The sequence below is a fragment of the Rhododendron vialii genome, chromosome 5a, assembly GCF_030253575.1.
Source record: "Rhododendron vialii isolate Sample 1 chromosome 5a, ASM3025357v1".
NCBI lineage: Eukaryota > Viridiplantae > Streptophyta > Magnoliopsida > Ericales > Ericaceae > Rhododendron > Rhododendron vialii.
Window position 1 is genome coordinate 5199657 of NC_080561.1, and position 16700 is coordinate 5216356.

General features: G+C 37.4%; 1 protein-coding gene across 2 annotated transcripts; it reads left to right on the forward strand.

The window, feature by feature from the left end:
* Window positions 1-7223: 7223 nt before the first annotated feature.
* LOC131325500 (polyprotein of EF-Ts, chloroplastic) lies at window positions 7224-15701 on the forward strand. Of its 2 annotated transcripts, none has more exons than XM_058357797.1 (5): window positions 7224-7479; window positions 9374-11351; window positions 11865-12077; window positions 13518-14217; window positions 14865-15701. In XM_058357797.1, the coding sequence occupies exons 2-5, from the start codon at window positions 9434-9436 to the stop codon at window positions 15499-15501; spliced, it is 3468 nt and encodes a 1155-aa protein (XP_058213780.1). In that variant the 5' UTR covers window positions 7224-7479; window positions 9374-9433; the 3' UTR covers window positions 15502-15701. The 2 variants fall into 2 exon arrangements, with proteins under 2 accessions (XP_058213780.1, XP_058213781.1); XM_058357798.1 differs by having other exon boundaries at window positions 7230-7479; window positions 13521-14217.
* The last annotated feature ends 999 nt before the right edge of the window (window positions 15702-16700 follow it).

The window sequence follows — 16700 nt, forward strand, 5'->3', positions numbered from 1 at the left end:
TTCTTTACAAGCTGCACAGATACATGCATCTATTTATATGTATCCAATGAGCTTTTTTTTTTAAAGTTGTTTGGAAACCCAAATAAATTTACTATTGCATCGCTGGATTAGATTGTGTAGAGATTTTGTGTATTTAATGTAAATATAAATTAAGAGATTACATCATACGTATATCTAGATTGATTCTCTTTTTATATCTCTGTAATCTCCACCTCGTTTTGGCACATTATGGGGAAGTCCATATCAATTATCCTACTAAGATTCTGAGAGTGATCGTATTCGATTATCTTAGGTTAATTATGCGTGAAAATGATGCGAGAAATTAATTTTACCATACACGTTTCATTCGCTTGTCAATTCGGTTTTCGAGTTCTATTGCTCGCGGGGTCCACATCAGAATTATTCAAATGATTTGAGTCGTCCATCTTTTATGCAACGTGTAGATCATATATATATATAAACAAATTGATCGAGAGACTAGTTTAGCTAGCCATTTGTTTTTGAAAAATATGTGCATGAATCGTAATTGTTAGAATCATGAACACGGTCTACTTATACGGACCACAAACATTGATGACATCGCATGGTTACAAAATATTTGATTAGTATGAGATTCTTTGAAATGTTAATTTGTTTAGGAGGCGTTACAAGATAGAGCGGTCCCAAGTAGTTTTTATTATTTACAAATAGCAATTTTTTGAAGAAAGTCAGTATTGTTAGAATACTTAAATTAGTATTTTGGAAGATGAGTTGATCTTCTGATCTCCTTTCTCTTTCGCACCTATGTGCACACTTGATGACGTTAGGCCAAAAACCTCTTAGCCGGCCCGTTCTTTCGTTGATCAAACAAAAACCTTGTCAAAAATCTCAACAGCTATACATTTTTGGAAAATCTTACTGTTTTTTTTTACGAGCAGTCGTTATGCGTTACAATCCTAGATTCTAAGGTCTAAGCGATTTAGGGCCAAGTTGCATGGATTTGGATTTTCCTGGAGAACCTGTTAATAGCACACTACATCAAAAAATAAAAACAAAAATGCTTAGCAATGATCTATATAATGATGGTCCACACAATGCACATGTGACAGCAGGATGACCCACGCATTATATACAGAAGTATGCATAAACAAGTTTCGAGGGATTGCTTTGCAAACCGTGTAGAGTAATGTATCGTGTAGTTTGCATGAGCCCACAATCTAGATACTCAGGTGCCGTTCCGGATGTGCAGTAAAAAGAACTTTAGGAAAATGAAGGTTTTTCAAACTTACGTATTATGAAAATGAAAAATAATTTTTTGATTTTTTTTGCATTGTTTAAAAGATCTTAATAAGATCTATCAAACAAGATCCATATTGGTAGGAAAATTATTTGCATAAACACACAATTTTTTAGCTTGAAAAATCTTCATTTTCCTAAAGTTCCTTTTACTATTCATCCATAACACCCTCTCACTCTCTCTTTGGGTGTCGCAAGTGAGAGAAAGGGGTTTTCGAGGGCTACAATGATTTGTTGTAGGCGGCGAGTCACTGTAGCAAAGGGGGAATTGCCGGGGAGGAGCTAGTGAGGCAGTTGGGTTTAGGTTTAGGTTTTGAGAGGTTTGGCTTGGCGAAACATTCAAACGAAGGAAGCAGCAAGGCTACTAGAGTTTGGAGATACTCTTACAAGCACCTCGACTATTGCTTAAGGAACTAATCTCATGGTCCACTAGTAGAGGGCTTAACTAAAGTCGAACGAAAGTCTAGTACTATAAATTGACCCCATAGAGCTGTTAGCACATGGGAATTTCGAAGACCTAGAAAGACGCACAATTACTTACCGTACGTTAACTTTTAATTATCCTTGATCACCAAGCCAACTCTTAAATTCTGTTTCACACTATAGATTCTTAGACTTTTAGAGACGAATTAATTAACAAACGTCATTAAATTCCAAGAGATTGATTTGCAAATCATGTGGAGTAGTAATTAATGTAGCCTTAGATTCGTACTATGGTTTTCCATGTGCCCACAATATCTACAGTAGATATTCTCTGGATCTCTCTTGATCTGGGATATCTAATCCCCTTTATACTTTGGTCTTTGTTTATCATTATAACAATACTAAATTATGATATCCCGATGCATCTAATACACGCATGAAATCAAACCTAATCAACAGTATCTCTAGTCTGATACTCTGGAATGTCAAAAGTTTCCATGCAAAAAGAGAGAGGAAAAGGTTTTAATGCTAGTGGCCGGCCAGGGTTATTCTTAGCTTGGGCTGCCAAACGAATCAAGCAGATTGAGCTCGACTCTCGAGCTCAATTTTGACTTTTGGCTCTTTCAAATTCATTCAAAGAAATTGGGTGTTTGACTTGATAGGTTTGTGAACAAGAAGTCATTTCGTAAATAGTGCAGAGATAAGGGGAAATTTATAAATATCTCAAATATGTGAAATCTTCCCTTACATCTTTGAGAGTAATTTTGTTCACCCTTGCGAAGGTATGCTTATTCCGTGTTTTGCTACCATAGTCAAAACCGTTCATGTTGTCTAAATTCATTTGTTACTAGGAGACTATGCAAAAATTTATTTTAATAGGAGATTGGTAAGCATTTGATCTAAAAGTTTAATTTTTCAATCAAGAATTTTAAAGAAAATAAATAAATTTCTAGATGAAGTACTTAACGATATTCGATTAAGCTGAATTTTGTCAAGGTATCCTACAAAATGAATTCGAAAAAATTGAATGGTTTCGATTAGAAAAGTAAGACACAGAATGAGCATACACTCGTCAAGGGTGAATAAAGCAAGGGTGAACAAAATTGCTCTCTACATCTTCTCACCAATTGCTCTGTGAATTTTCCTTTTTAATTATGTAAAAAGGAAAAATTAAATTTTAACGGCTTAGAATAAGATTGTTAATTTTTGATTGGACAAAGACATTAATATTTTTTTACAAATATATATATATATATATATATATATATATATAATCTAAAATATAATCAAAAGTTCTTTTATTGGCAAATAGAATTTCAGCAAATCATCATTGATGATCGATTCTCGATCACATGCAATATTTCATCTTGGAGATTGGTCATCTGATTACCATGATCATTTTTTTTTTTTTGGTCGAACGGAAATTTATTACCATGACATATGTCTATATTTCAATAAGCTCCCCACAATAATATAACAACTCCACAAAATCTGCCCTCACTCACTGAATTTCAAATTAATGCAACAAAATTATGTATTAAACTCAGCCCGTTAATTATAAATTCAGAGGTTCTGGTCATCCATAATATTATAAAATCATGTATGAAACTCAGCAATTCAATTCAAAGTACTGTTTCAAACTATTCATATCTTTTGCGAAACTCTTATAATTGCCAAACCGAATTTTTGGACGTTACAAGACATATATCAGTTGCGAGAAAATCCCTCTGGTAAATTATTTTTTTGATGAGCCAAAAAAGAATTTTATTAATTTTTTAAAATAAAATACAAAGATTAAAAGGACCCAGACCAAGAAATCACAACGGAGCAAGAGCGTACCAACATAGGCATCCCCTCTGGTGAATTATTGACAAACATGGTTGAGGTCCAGTACTTAGATTTGCCTGCCTTTTGGCATTTCTATATTATAATATATATTTGTTTTTCATGCATGAACTTGATCCCTAAAAGTTTGTTTACTGGGAAATTTTCTATCGCCAAAAGCTTTAGTGACGAATAAAATTCGTCGTTAAAGACTGAATTTGTTATATTATAATACATAACCCTTTTTTTTTTAATAAAATAACTTTGTGCAATTAAGTAGATTATCTAACCAGATCGAACTGGTCCAAAAGAATTAAGACCACCATAGCAAACTCAATCTTTTAATCAATTAATTAGTAGAGGCTTCCATATGCATGCATGTCTAATGGTCCAAGTGGTCACATTAAATATCATAAGTTAAAATAATCTAGTGACCTTGTGGATTTTCCGCAAAAAAAAAATAATAATAATAGAGGGGAGGAAGTAAAATAATATATTGAAGGTACACAATATTATTGACGTGTAACAAATCTATTAGACATTTTGGCACAACAGAGAATTTAATTCATTATACTTGTATATATGCATGTATATATGTATACATATTAAATAAGAACATGTGATTTGGTTGATTTGGTTGCACAGTGGGTGGCCCAATAACCCCAAAATTAAATATTTAAACTAATCTACATGATTGAGCCTGACAACCTTATTATTGATACCTAGATCTCTCTTGGGAGTAATTATATATTGAGTGGTTCAGGCCGGGCACTGCGACGTGGTGTCCTAAAATTTTTATTCGAAACAAGAAACGGAGTACTTTTCAAGCTTAGGGAAGTAGAGTGACAATCTCGTGAAGTTAGCTATTGAGCTCAACCAAAACAGACAATAACTCTGGGAGACAATTAATCATGGTCAAGCAATTACTAAGCAGGAGACAAATTTACTGATGTCAGCTATCAAAATGAGCCAAAACGGGTTGATAATATTTATGACTCCATGTGTACATGAAATGGTACAGCATCAAGAGTTTACTTAGAAGAAGTGAGATCAAAAGTATGCGCTAATCTAATTATTCTAATAATACTTACTTTTTCCAATTAAAAAAAAAAAAACTATGCTTATATGAAACATATTATAAAATAATGTTGGTGTTGACACAACTGGAATGGGACCTTGGAAACTACAAAGAGAGTCCTGAGCCCATGTGTGAAGATGCTAAATAGCTCAACACTTGTTTGCTTTGGATATTGAAAAATATTCCAAGAACCCCTAAAAATGAGAAAAATAAATTGCATTTGTTCTCCCATTGTCTCCTGCCCTATGGAAATGTCATTCCTAAAATTAACATCCCCAGTGCTCTAAAGTTTTTTGACAACTTAATTTAGACAACCAAGTTGGCTAAATAGATAACTTCTCTAATTAATCAGCTATAAATGTGATCTTTTTAATATCAATTGCATATATAGCCAATCTTACAATAATTCGATCTTTTTGATATACTTTTGTGTTCTGATTATCAAAAGAGAGGAAATAAGAACAAAAAACGATCGCATGGCGTGTGACCAATTAACTAATAGCAAGTAGTCATGTCTCCGCATTGTTCCCTTTCCAGCCCGAAAAGATAAAACCATGGCTACATAGCTGAAATTGGTTGGCTACCACGTGGTTGTGTTCTCGAAAACTAATTAATAATATCTCCATTTTTAGAGGTCTTTTGGATATGCTTTCGCGTAAAAAAAGTCAACACCATAGCATAAACAGATACTATAGCCACAAAATATTAATAAAATATTTGTAGGCATGTAAAATTTCCCGTAAACTCGAATTTTGCGTGATACAGTGTTCATGTTGTGTGATCTTCTTTAGAGAAACACCACATCCCCCACTTGCAAAATCATTTGTTGCGGTTTTCTTCATCTTCCCTTTTGTTTATTATATTTTCCTTCGGATTTGCCCATGCTACTGCTCAACACCTACTTACAGGATTTGAAGTACTTATGGCAGTTTGCCTGCAGGTATGATCTAGCCATATGGTCATGCATATATTTAACCTTTTAATTATAAGGGTAGCTACATAATAATTTGTGTTGTATTTCGCTGGCAAAGTGTCAAAAAAAAAAATTTACTTTTTCATTGCTATGATCATCTATTTTTTGTTTTCATTTATTTGGTAAAGTGTCAAAATACTCTACCAAAATAATAGGTACAGTGTTTCTCCATGTTGTAACATTCAATCTTATGGGATTAGGTTACGTTTCTTTATGGAACACCACTTACTGAGTTTGGTTCTTTACTCTCTCTTCTAAGGGAGAGGTCTTCAATTCGTGTCCTCGTGGTGGAGGCACTCAACTCCCGTTAACAACTAACAACTAATCCCTAACTTCCTACCGTCTGGCAAGGAACAAAAAAAAAAAAAACAAAGGTTATGTTTCGTTCTTGTTTGTGGAAGGCCACACTTGTAGTCAAACAAGATAGGGAGGCCGGTTGAGCCCATTGGATTAGTTAAAGTAGCCCAATCAAACTCAATTGGACATGGACAGGCCTTATCAATCTGCTTGGAAACATATGAATCGGGAAAATGACGGCCCAGGACGTGTTCTGATAATTAATACCCGCCAAGGACATACTGAGAACATTTGAGAATATTTGTTAATGCTGAAAATGTCATTGGAGGGTGTTAATTATCAAACACATTCTTGGAGGGTATTAATTATCAGGTTAGATTCATTTTTACGTTGAATGTAGCCCAAAGCCATCGACAGGCCCAATTTGAGCCCATTACTTTATGTGGCCCAACGTAAGGGTTTGTTTGGTACCTATGGAAAATGAAGGAAAGGAAAGGAAAATACTAAAAGATTTTCCTCTTCATTTGTTCGGTTTGAGAAAAAAATAATCAAACGCTTATGAACAGTAAATATTTTTCTAAATTTTCCTCATGCTTTCCTACTATTTTTCTTGCTTTTCCTTTCCTTTCTTTCCCATAAGTACCACACGGGGTGGAAATTTTAGGATATATATTGTTGATCAATCCATGATGGATTGGGTGCCTACCATTTTTACATTCATGTCGTACTAGCAATCATTACATCAACATCCAATTACTTTAATACCTCACTTGGTTACAAGTCTACATTACAGAACTCGGTGTGCAACCTAAATTTTAACTTTGACGGGTTCTAATATTATAACCCATAACCAAAGGTATTTTGTTTACCCACTCAAAAGGTGGCTAAAAATTGTTTGCGAAAACACCAGTCCTATTTTGATTTTCAATTCTTTTTTTCAACTTTGATTTTTAGACAATTGGCTTCTCAACTTTCAATTATTTTGGTAAGTTTCACCTAATAACAAACAATGTGAAGTAAATCTTATAAACTCTTACGGGAGTCGGTCTATAGAAGGCGTTATTTTAATATTAAACGGACTCCGACTATGGATTGTTCTCTAAAGAATAATTAAGGTACACGTAGGCTCATTCGAACTCTTGAAAAATCAAATAAATACTATTCGATTTAGACCACGTCGCAAGAAAATAATTTTTTTTTATAAATTATTTGGTCCGAGCATGAATATCATGTCTTTGACCAAACAGGAGAGTAAAAATCACTCGCGGTCATAAAAAAAAAAAAAAGGAAAAATGAATTGTTGGTTTCTCCGTCTTCCAATATATTGGGTCGAACGAATTACAGTACCTATATCTATTCGCTCTCAGCCAAAAATGATCAACTACGTTTGAGAAACTTGGGATAAGTTGGATAGCAATAGGAAATACAAGAAGAGGATGAGATAAGGATTTAAAGCCCCGCCTTTCATTTCCCTCTTCTTTCTTTCCCCATTCAGTCACAAAACACACACCACCCCTCCATCGCCTGAGCTTCAACAGAGATACCCAGAAACTAGAACTACCGTTGGCTTACCCAATTTTCGTTTGGGTTCCTGAGAAAAAACCAAAAGGTATGATTTGTTTTGGCAAAATACTGTGGTGGGTCATTGACGTTTTGCTCTAGTTTTAGCTTGCCATTGCTGGGTTCCGTCGAATTTCCACTTTCTAGTTGGTTAGCTTTTGAGTCCATTTGGAGTGCTTCAGGGAGTGTTTGTAGACCTACAATTGAGGATAATTGTATGCTATTGTAAAGTCTTAAATTTGAGTTCATTTGGGGTGGCTTACCCAAGTTTCATTTGACCCTTATTTACACCAGAAACTTGTTTGGATTCTTGAAAAAAAATCTAAAAGTATGATTCTTTTGCAAACTACTGTGGTGAGTCATTGACGTTTTCCTCTTGTTTTAGCTTCCCATTACTGGGTTCCATTGAATTTCTACTTTCAAGTTGGTTAGCTTTTTGAGTTCATTTGGAGTGCTTTAGGGAGTGTTTATAGACCTAGAATTGAGGACAATTGTGTCCTTGTGTAAAGTCTTAATTTGCTTTGCTTTAGTGACTTAGTCTGCTGTGCACATGTTAGAATTTATAGTTCAAGTGAAACTTTTGATCCAAATAGAAGATTTTGGCAAGGATTATTCGAGGTTTACCATTTTTACAGAATAGTTTCGCATTCGTTTTTTTCTCTCTTTTCTGTTCTCAAGTCATTTGAGGGTTGGAGTTGCTATGTGGCATGGTTTGTGTAACATTGTATTAGCTGTATAATTGAGCTGCATTTGGAAGAACCCTTGTTCTGAAAGATGCAGAGCTGCATTAATCTGGACAAAAAGTTCCCAAAAAAGAAGAGGAACAAACCTTTCACAGAATCACAGCAAAATTTTCAGATTAAAACAAATGGGTAAGCCACGGTTTTATTAGTGGCTGTTATGCCCAATTTGAAGTGGATAGAACTTGTGAAACTTCTGGTTTTCTGTGTTATTACCTGCAAGAATTTTATAAAGCATTTTCCCCCAAACTATAGAATTGTAGAAGTACAATATGATTAATCATTGATAGAACGTGTATCTTCTTCACTTTTAGATGAAGATAGGATGCCAGCTACTGTCTATCTTTCTTTCCTTTTTCTTTTTTTTTTTCCCTCTGATGTCAATCCGCAACCCTTCTCAATTGGTCCTAGCAAAAGGCTATTTGTAGGTTATTTAGATTTCAGGCAGTTCTTTGGTTCAGGTTCAATTGTAAAATTGTTTGCCTAGGTTGGCTAGTTAACTTTATGGGAAATGTTTGAGCATGAGTACTTTTCGGTTTACTGTGCTTGAGGGCAAGGCTACTGACCTTCCTCGCCTTATTTTAAGATTTAGCCATACAGTTTCTCAAAAGACCGTCACTCCATTATTGATGAGCAAAAGATCCAGCTTACTAATGTGTAAATAGACTAATACCCTTGGTGAGGTTGTGTTTCTATCTCTTAAATCATTTGCTCTATCGATCTAGTACTTTACCTTTTAACCAAGAATTAGAGAATCTATGGAGTAGTTCTGAGTTATCTTTTTTAGTTTACCAAGTTGGTATAAGTTTTCCACACCCTTTACTGGTGACTGGCCGCTGCACATTATAAGTTAAGAAAAAAATGATGGCGCTGATGCCTGACTTCTACTACTTTTTCGCTAGTATGCGAGGACTGATTGGAAACTTGGGTTACTTGTAATTAAACTAAAAGCTGATAGGAGAGTGTTTACTCACTCTATCATTTCAGATATTGGCCACATTGAAGCCTTGCTGAACTAAATCTGACTTGTATGTGTGATTCTTCAAGAAATATTTATTTGTATCTTGTAGCCTGTAGGATTTGTTTGGCACTAATGTTGAGGATTTGTCAATCTCAGGGGAGATTTAATGGGTCTGATTTTGTGTTTCACTGAAGGAGATTTGTTTTGTCTGCTTTTCTCATTGATTTTTGTCTAACTTACAGGTAAAGAAAGTATGATACTATTTTAGTGGCTGACTGCTCCCCCAACTTCCCTATTTAAACATGACGACAGTAATTTCAAGTTCCATAAACAATGTTCTACTTATTAATGGAACTCCATTTGCAACAAGGAAAACCCAATGTTTGAAAAGATGCAATCTTTTAAAGATCTCTTCCAAACATGCATGGTCCTCGCAAAAGTGCGTCTTACCTCTATCGAGATCTGTTGGATCGCTTCCACGGTTCAGAAGTGGATTTTTTTTACAACGTAAATCAAGAATCCATATAACATGTGCCACTGGAAGTGAAAGTGGAACTGATTTAGCTATAGAGGAAGCAGATTCTCCCATTGCAGATGAAGACTCTAGTGCAGCCTCCGAAATTCCAACAGATGCAGTTGGAACAAGTGAAGAATCCCCTGTCAAATCAGATGCTAGTATCGGTCCAGCTCAAAGCAGACGTTCAAGTTCTACAAGGAAGAGTGAGATGCCACCAGTAAAGCCCGAGGAACTGGTTCCTGGTGCAGCATTCACTGGGAAAGTGATGTCTATCCAGCCATTTGGAGCTTTTGTTGATTTTGGAGCTTTCACGGATGGCCTGGTACATGTTTCCCAGTTGAGTGATGGCTTTGTTAAGGATGTTGGAGACGTTGTTTCTGTAGGGCAAGAGGTGAAGGTGAGGTTAGTGGAAGTAAACATGGAGACAAAACGCATATCTCTCACTATGCGGGAAAGTGCTAACACCAGTGAGATGCAGCAAAGGAAGGACAGTCCTGCCAGTAGTGATGAAGGAAGACCCCCCAGGACGAGCACGCCAAGGTATGACCAGAAGAGAGATGATGGGAAGAAATCATTCTCGAACTTTGAGCTGGGACAGGAACTTGTGGGCATAGTTAAGAACTTAACCAGATCGGGTGCTTTTATCTCTCTCCCTGATGGGGAGGAAGGATTCCTGCCATCAGCCGCAGAGGAAATGGATGATGGATTTAACCCATTTGCGCGCTTTGAGGAGGACAGCGGATCTTCAGTGGAGATTGGTGAAGAAGTTAATGTGCGCGTGTTGCGTATCTCAGGTGGACGGGTAATCTTAACCAAGAAGCCAGGAGTAAAAAAAGTAGATGATGATATTAACGATGATGATGAGGAGGAGGAGAATGGAGCGCCGGAACTAATGGATTGCTTCGGGGCCGTCCATAAACGAACAAATCCTTTTCTGTTGGCTTTTCATAAGAACGAGGATATTGCTGCATTTTTGGATCAGAGGGAGAAAGAAGAAAAGTTCGATCAAACTGGAACCATGGTTGAGGAAGTGCAGGATCAACAAGAAAGCACCAGTGAGGGGTTGGTTAGTACAGTGACTGGAGAGGATGAAACTTCTTCAAAGGAAGTGAATGTGCTAGCAAGTACCCTAGATGCCTCAAATGAAATGGTCAATGATGTTAAAGATCCGCACATCATAGTTTCTGATTCATCAGATGGGATAAATGGGGCTGTCCAGAGCCTGGAGGAAGTCACGGAGGTAAGGTCTCAAATATTAGCTCGTGAAGAAAGTGTATCTGCATCAGACCAGCTAACTGAGGGAACTTTTGCAGTTGATCAAAGCTCAATCGAAAATCAGGTTGGCGAAGAAGTTACTAAGGTGGAGGTTAGTTCTAGGGTATTGTCCCCTGAAGGTGATGGGTCTGCTTTTGAGGTGGTTTCTACAACTGATGGGTTGGAAAATGTGGGAAAAGAGGATTTATCTGGGCAAATAACCAATTCTTTCGTGTCAGACAGTGCAATTAGTGAAGAGGTTGCAAAGATTCAAGCTGATGACGCAATATCTAAAGATGAAGTGTTGATAGTAACACCTAATGCAGAGATTGAACCTATTTCTGCCACAATAGTTGAAGAAGTGGGAATTAACCCAGACAACTATGGAACTATTACCAGCTCAAACGACCAAATAGTTTTTCCTACAGTGCAGCAAAGCACAAATGAAGGTCTTTAAATTTTCTTTTTCCTACTGTTGTTTGTATAATTGCTATTCGCTTGTAGGAAAAATGTCTACTTAAAACCTAATACAGCAACTGCGCTGTCTTTCCTAAGATGACATTTGAAAGTTTTTGCATTGTTGTTACCTGCCTTGACGGTGTGGGGTTCATTGAGGGTTGGATTGGGTATAGACGTCCTAACTTCCCTTGGGGCCCATGCAAAAGGGATCAACTGAACTACTCACAGTCCTCCAGATAATTAATAGCAGTTTTATTTTCTTGCATTTCAATAAATTTCAGGTGAAATAGTTATGTTGGCTAAATTTCTTTTGGTGCTGATGTGATGTTGTGTTATGAGCATGAATTAATTGTCATGCTTATGCAGTTTGGGGAGGACCAGTAGGCATTTTATATTTGCTTTTGAAATTGAAAATTACATGCTTATAGATGGATTGAAGGTAAGCAAAATTTGACCTCTCTGTTGTATTGGGCCAATGGCTGACGATCAACTCTATTCTCCAGAAAGTCAGGTCAGTGGTGAAGCGGAAAAGGAGATCGACAACTTAAAAGTACAGAATGAACTGAAGGTTGAAACTCCTGGTGCAGAGAGTGAAATTGCTTCTGCCACACTTATCGAAGATGAAAAGGTGGTATCTGTTCCAGATAAATATGGAACTGTTACGAACTCAAACGGCCAAAACGGTGCATCCTCCTCAAAGGAGAGCACAGCAGCAGGTCTTTACTTTTTCTTTTCTGCTCTTGCTTGTCGAATGAGTTTAAGATAACTGCACGTGATTTTATGCCTAAAAGTATATAGCGAAAGTCTCCATTATACCTGGGTTGCATGGCTCAAAAACTGTGTATGCAGAAAATGGCATAGAGGAAAGTAAAATGAAACTAATATTGCTTTATTTGACACGTCCGTTTGACTGACAACTTAGTGCTTAAATACATGAAATGATTGGGATCTTGTCTGAGATCTAGTTTGTGTACATTTCATTATGTATTTTACAATCTCTATTATTATGTGTTTGTAGCATGCCAAAAATGAGAATATTGTCTGTTACTTGATGAATGCATGATGAGATGGTACTCATTCACCGCAAGTGTCCATTGCTTCATCTAGTTTGCTTAAAAGTGGGAAAACTGACACTCAAAGTTCATTTCTAAATAAGTAATTATTTATCCTATGTTAATGCAAGCTCCCTGTACTAAAGTAGAATGACAATTAGCTTGTGCCCTCTGTATTTTATGAATCCATAATCTTATTTTACTTTTACACACTCTCCCCATGAACAGTGGCACCATGTCCCGCATTTTACGATACTAGTATTGTTCGTTCTATGTACAAATCTCTATCTGCTTTGTACGAAAAGATAGTAGATTATATGAAAACTGAAACCTTAACCCAAACTAACATGATCCTGTGAGCTGGTTGGAATTGTTCTGCTTTATTACTGATTGTGGAGGGGGATAGAAGTAAACTATGGTCATATTCAGCCTCCTAAGTAATTTTACTTTTCTTTTTATGTACAATCGGATTGGTGAACCACTTGGCTTTCTGTACTGTTAGCAGAAGCACATGGCTGATAGACCTGACCTGTAATAGAGGGCATGTTTATTATGTCTGGCATTACTTAATTGACAGTGGTGATAAGAGGAACTTGACCAACCAAACTTGTAGGGAATTTTTGAAACTTGAAGGTAGATGGTTATGTTATTGGAGAGTCTTGAGTCCTTTTTGTTCTTCCTCTTTTCTTGTTCTTTCTCCTAGAGATATTCTCTTTCTTTATTTACCTCCTTTTTCTTGCGATATTCATCATTAAAGAATGTATTTCCTTTACAATTGGAGTGAACCACAATACTGGGGCTCAGCAAAAAGAGTGAAGTCACCATGAATCTGTCATCTGCATCAATTATTGTTGGATTGTGTCCCACATCGCCTGGACATGCCCCCTCTATGCTAGTTATAAGGCCCTAGCTTCCCTCTCCTTGATACCTGGGTTTTAAGGAGACTTTGTGGGCTGAGCTTTTCTAACAATTATGCTTCGTGCCAACGTTTGTATGATCTGATTGTTTGTCAGCTTTTTTCAACTCGAGAGAAGTCTTTTGCCTAGTTTTATTTTATTTTTTAAATTGTTTTTTCGAACTAAATCTGATGGTGCGGTTTTACAGCAGAAGCTATTTCACCTCTTCTGGTGAAGCAGCTGCGCGATGAAACAGGAGCAGGAATGATGGACTGCAAGAAAGCACTCTCGGAATCTGGAGGCGACTTGGTTAAAGCTCAGGAGTTTCTCAGAAAGAAAGGTTTAGCAAGTGCAGATAAGAAAGCCAGTAGGGCCACGGCTGAAGGGAGAATCGGGGCGTACATTCATGATAGTAGGATTGGTGTGCTTATAGAGGTGAATTGTGAAACAGATTTTGTATCTCGGGGCGAGATTTTTAAGGAGTTGGTTGATGATCTAGCCATGCAAGTGGCTGCATGCCCTCAAGTACAGTATCTTGCTACGGATGATGTTCCCAAAGAAGCAGTTGAAAAGGAAAGAGAAATTGAAATGCAGAAAGAAGATCTGTTGTCGAAACCAGAGCAGATAAGATCCAGGATTGTTGATGGGCGGATTAAAAAGAGGCTTGATGATCTGGCACTGCTTGAGCAGCCTTACATTAAGAATGATAAGTTGGTGGTGAAGGATTGGGTGAAGCAGACAATTGCAACCATAGGGGAAAACATAAAAGTGAAGAGATTTGAGCGCTTCAACCTTGGAGAAGGTTTGGAGAAAAAAAGCCACGACTTTGCTGCAGAGGTAGCTGCCCAAACTGCCGCAAAATCTGTAGTGGCGCCTTCACAGCCTGATGTCGTTGAAGCTGTTGATAAGTAAGTTTCTACTTTGAGTTATATATTACATGGTTGAGATATTCATGAGTGGAGGATAAATTACGCTGCTATTTGGCTCGGACCAGCTTAAAATAATGTAAGTGCTTTTCCACGATCTGCAGAATTGGGTGCAAATGACGCCAAACATGATTCAAATGTCAGGCCAATCCTGGCCATTCTAATTTAATCGGTAGTGAGGAAAATTTGGCTTGATATTGCTCATATAGTATTTGCATAGTGTCTTTTAGGACTTACTCATCACGCTCTTCATGGTTCTGTCCTGTAAACTTATACCACTGCAAGGATCATAGCAGAATCCAGTGGAAAATCTTAAATAGAAGTCTAAAATATCAACTCATTTTCTTTAAGCCACTTCATCATGTATTCAATGGAATACCTTCTAAGGAAAATCTCTGATCATATCAAAAGACGGTGGAAAAATCTCTACAGAAATCTAAAACATCAGCACTTTTGCTTTAAGCCACTTCATCATGAATTTGATGCAATACCCGCCAAACTCTAAAGGAAATATATTTCATTGCTGCACTGTGTCATACATAATTTGGGTTTGCGCTTTTGCATTTTATTTTTTTCCCGTATTAGTAGTAATACTTGGCGGTAATTAATATGATGAAGCCCTATTCCAGGCCGCAGAAAGCAACAGTTTCAGCTGCATTGGTCAAGCAACTTCGGGAAGAAACTGGTGCCGGGATGATGGACTGCAAGAAAGCTCTTTCTGAAACCGAAGGAGACCTTGGCAAGGCACAAGAATACCTCAGAAAGAAGGGTCTTTCAACTGCTGACAAGAAATCCAGTAGGCTTGCTGCGGAAGGCAGGATTGGATCCTACATTCATGACTCCCGCATCGGAGTTCTAATTGAAGTCAACTGTGAAACTGATTTTGTGGGCAGAGGTGAAAAATTCAAGGAGTTGGTAGATGATCTGGCAATGCAAGTTGTGGCTTGCCCACAGGTGCAATATGTATCGATTGAAGATGTTCCGGAGAGCATTGTGATCAAGGAAAAGGAGCTGGAGATGCAGAGAGAGGACCTTCAGTCGAAACCTGAGAACATAAGAGAGAGAATCGTTGAGGGGAGAATCTCAAAGAGGCTTGGTGAGGTCGCTCTTTTAGAGCAGCCTTTCATCAAGAATGATAGCATCCTGGTGAAGGATTTGGTGAAGCAGACGGTTGCTGCTCTTGGGGAGAACATAAAAGTCCGGAGATTTGTGCGATTTACTCTCGGGGACATGAATGAAACTGCAGAAACGGAGAACGAGGCATGAGATGCTGATGAAATCGACAAAAAGTGAGAAGATTTATAGAATTAATTCAGGCAGAGTTTTTTTTGTTATGATTTCCACTGTTGGGAAAGGCCGAAAATGGCAAGTTTTTGTTGAGGTTAAGGTACTCTTAGACTTTGATATATATCATCCGATATGTTCTTTCTTTTTTGGCAATGAAAGGAAATCTATTCATTTTGTTAGCACCGGTGCATAAGCATCTCTTTCTTGGTGTCCTTTCTAATACAGAAGAGCTACAAGACCAGAATTGGGGATGGGATTTCGAAATACTATTTCCACACATGGTCAAACCCAGATTCTACCACCGACCGGCACCGACCTGGATTTGAGCCGAACGAAACTAGAGGGGGTGGGGTACCGGTTTTACAAAAAAACATAATGTACTGGCCAGTACGGTATTGACAACCTTGGATTCTATACCTGTCGTTTACCGCTTGTTGCATTCACAACTACATTTGCTAATCACGATGCTCCCTGTTGTATCACTACATGGTTTTTCATTTGCATCATTTATGATATGGAAATCCAAACTGCACATCTTGTCTCACTTTTATTCATCGCCTTAATTACGTACATTCAACTTTGAAACCTCCTCCTCTTACCTCTTTAACCACCTGCGTTTTCTAATCTTCAATGTCTTATTTACAATTCCAAACACAAAAGTAAATAAATAAACAAATAAATCTATGTGTTAATGACAAATTTAATCCAAAATACCTCCACTCGAGTTTACATATATACAGTGCTTGCTCTTCTCTTAGGAAAACCCAAAGCTAAATTCGGTTAAAGCATTTCGAGGAGCCATTATGGGGAAAAGTACAGCAATGGTTTCCCACAGGCGTTCTGTTTTGCTTGATATTTTGAGGAAATTTAACAAACTCCAATTAGAAAATAGGAAGCTTAGAACGGTCACCATTCTATCCATCTTCCTCAACTCTCTTCTCTTATTTGCGTACACCGTCTCCTCCTCCGGCGCCAAACCGGCCACGTTCGTATTTTTACTTGCCAAAAACTTTTTCTCTAGTACGGTGACATCTCTAGTCCGTCTACCGGCCGAAAATCCTCTCCTGCTCGCTCCTTTGGCTGTCTCGCTACTCGTAACGGCTTTCCTAACGACTGCCGTGAAACGGCTCGGGAAGACATTCTCGTCCTCTCTCTGGAAAACTTTTGCGTGCTCGGCT

What these genes read in the sequence shown, in the direction of transcription:
- LOC131325500 (XM_058357797.1), top strand. Translation starts at nt 9,434, where the DNA reads ATGACGACAGTAATTTCAAGTTCCATAAACAATGTTCTACTTATTAAT. An exon ending in GCAGCAAAGCACAAATGAAG is followed by an intron (nt 11,352 to 11,864) that starts GTCTTTAAATTT and finishes TCTATTCTCCAG; the next exon opens with AAAGTCAGGTCAGTGGTGAA. An exon ending in AAAGGAGAGCACAGCAGCAG is followed by an intron (nt 12,078 to 13,517) that starts GTCTTTACTTTT and finishes GCGGTTTTACAG; the next exon opens with CAGAAGCTATTTCACCTCTT.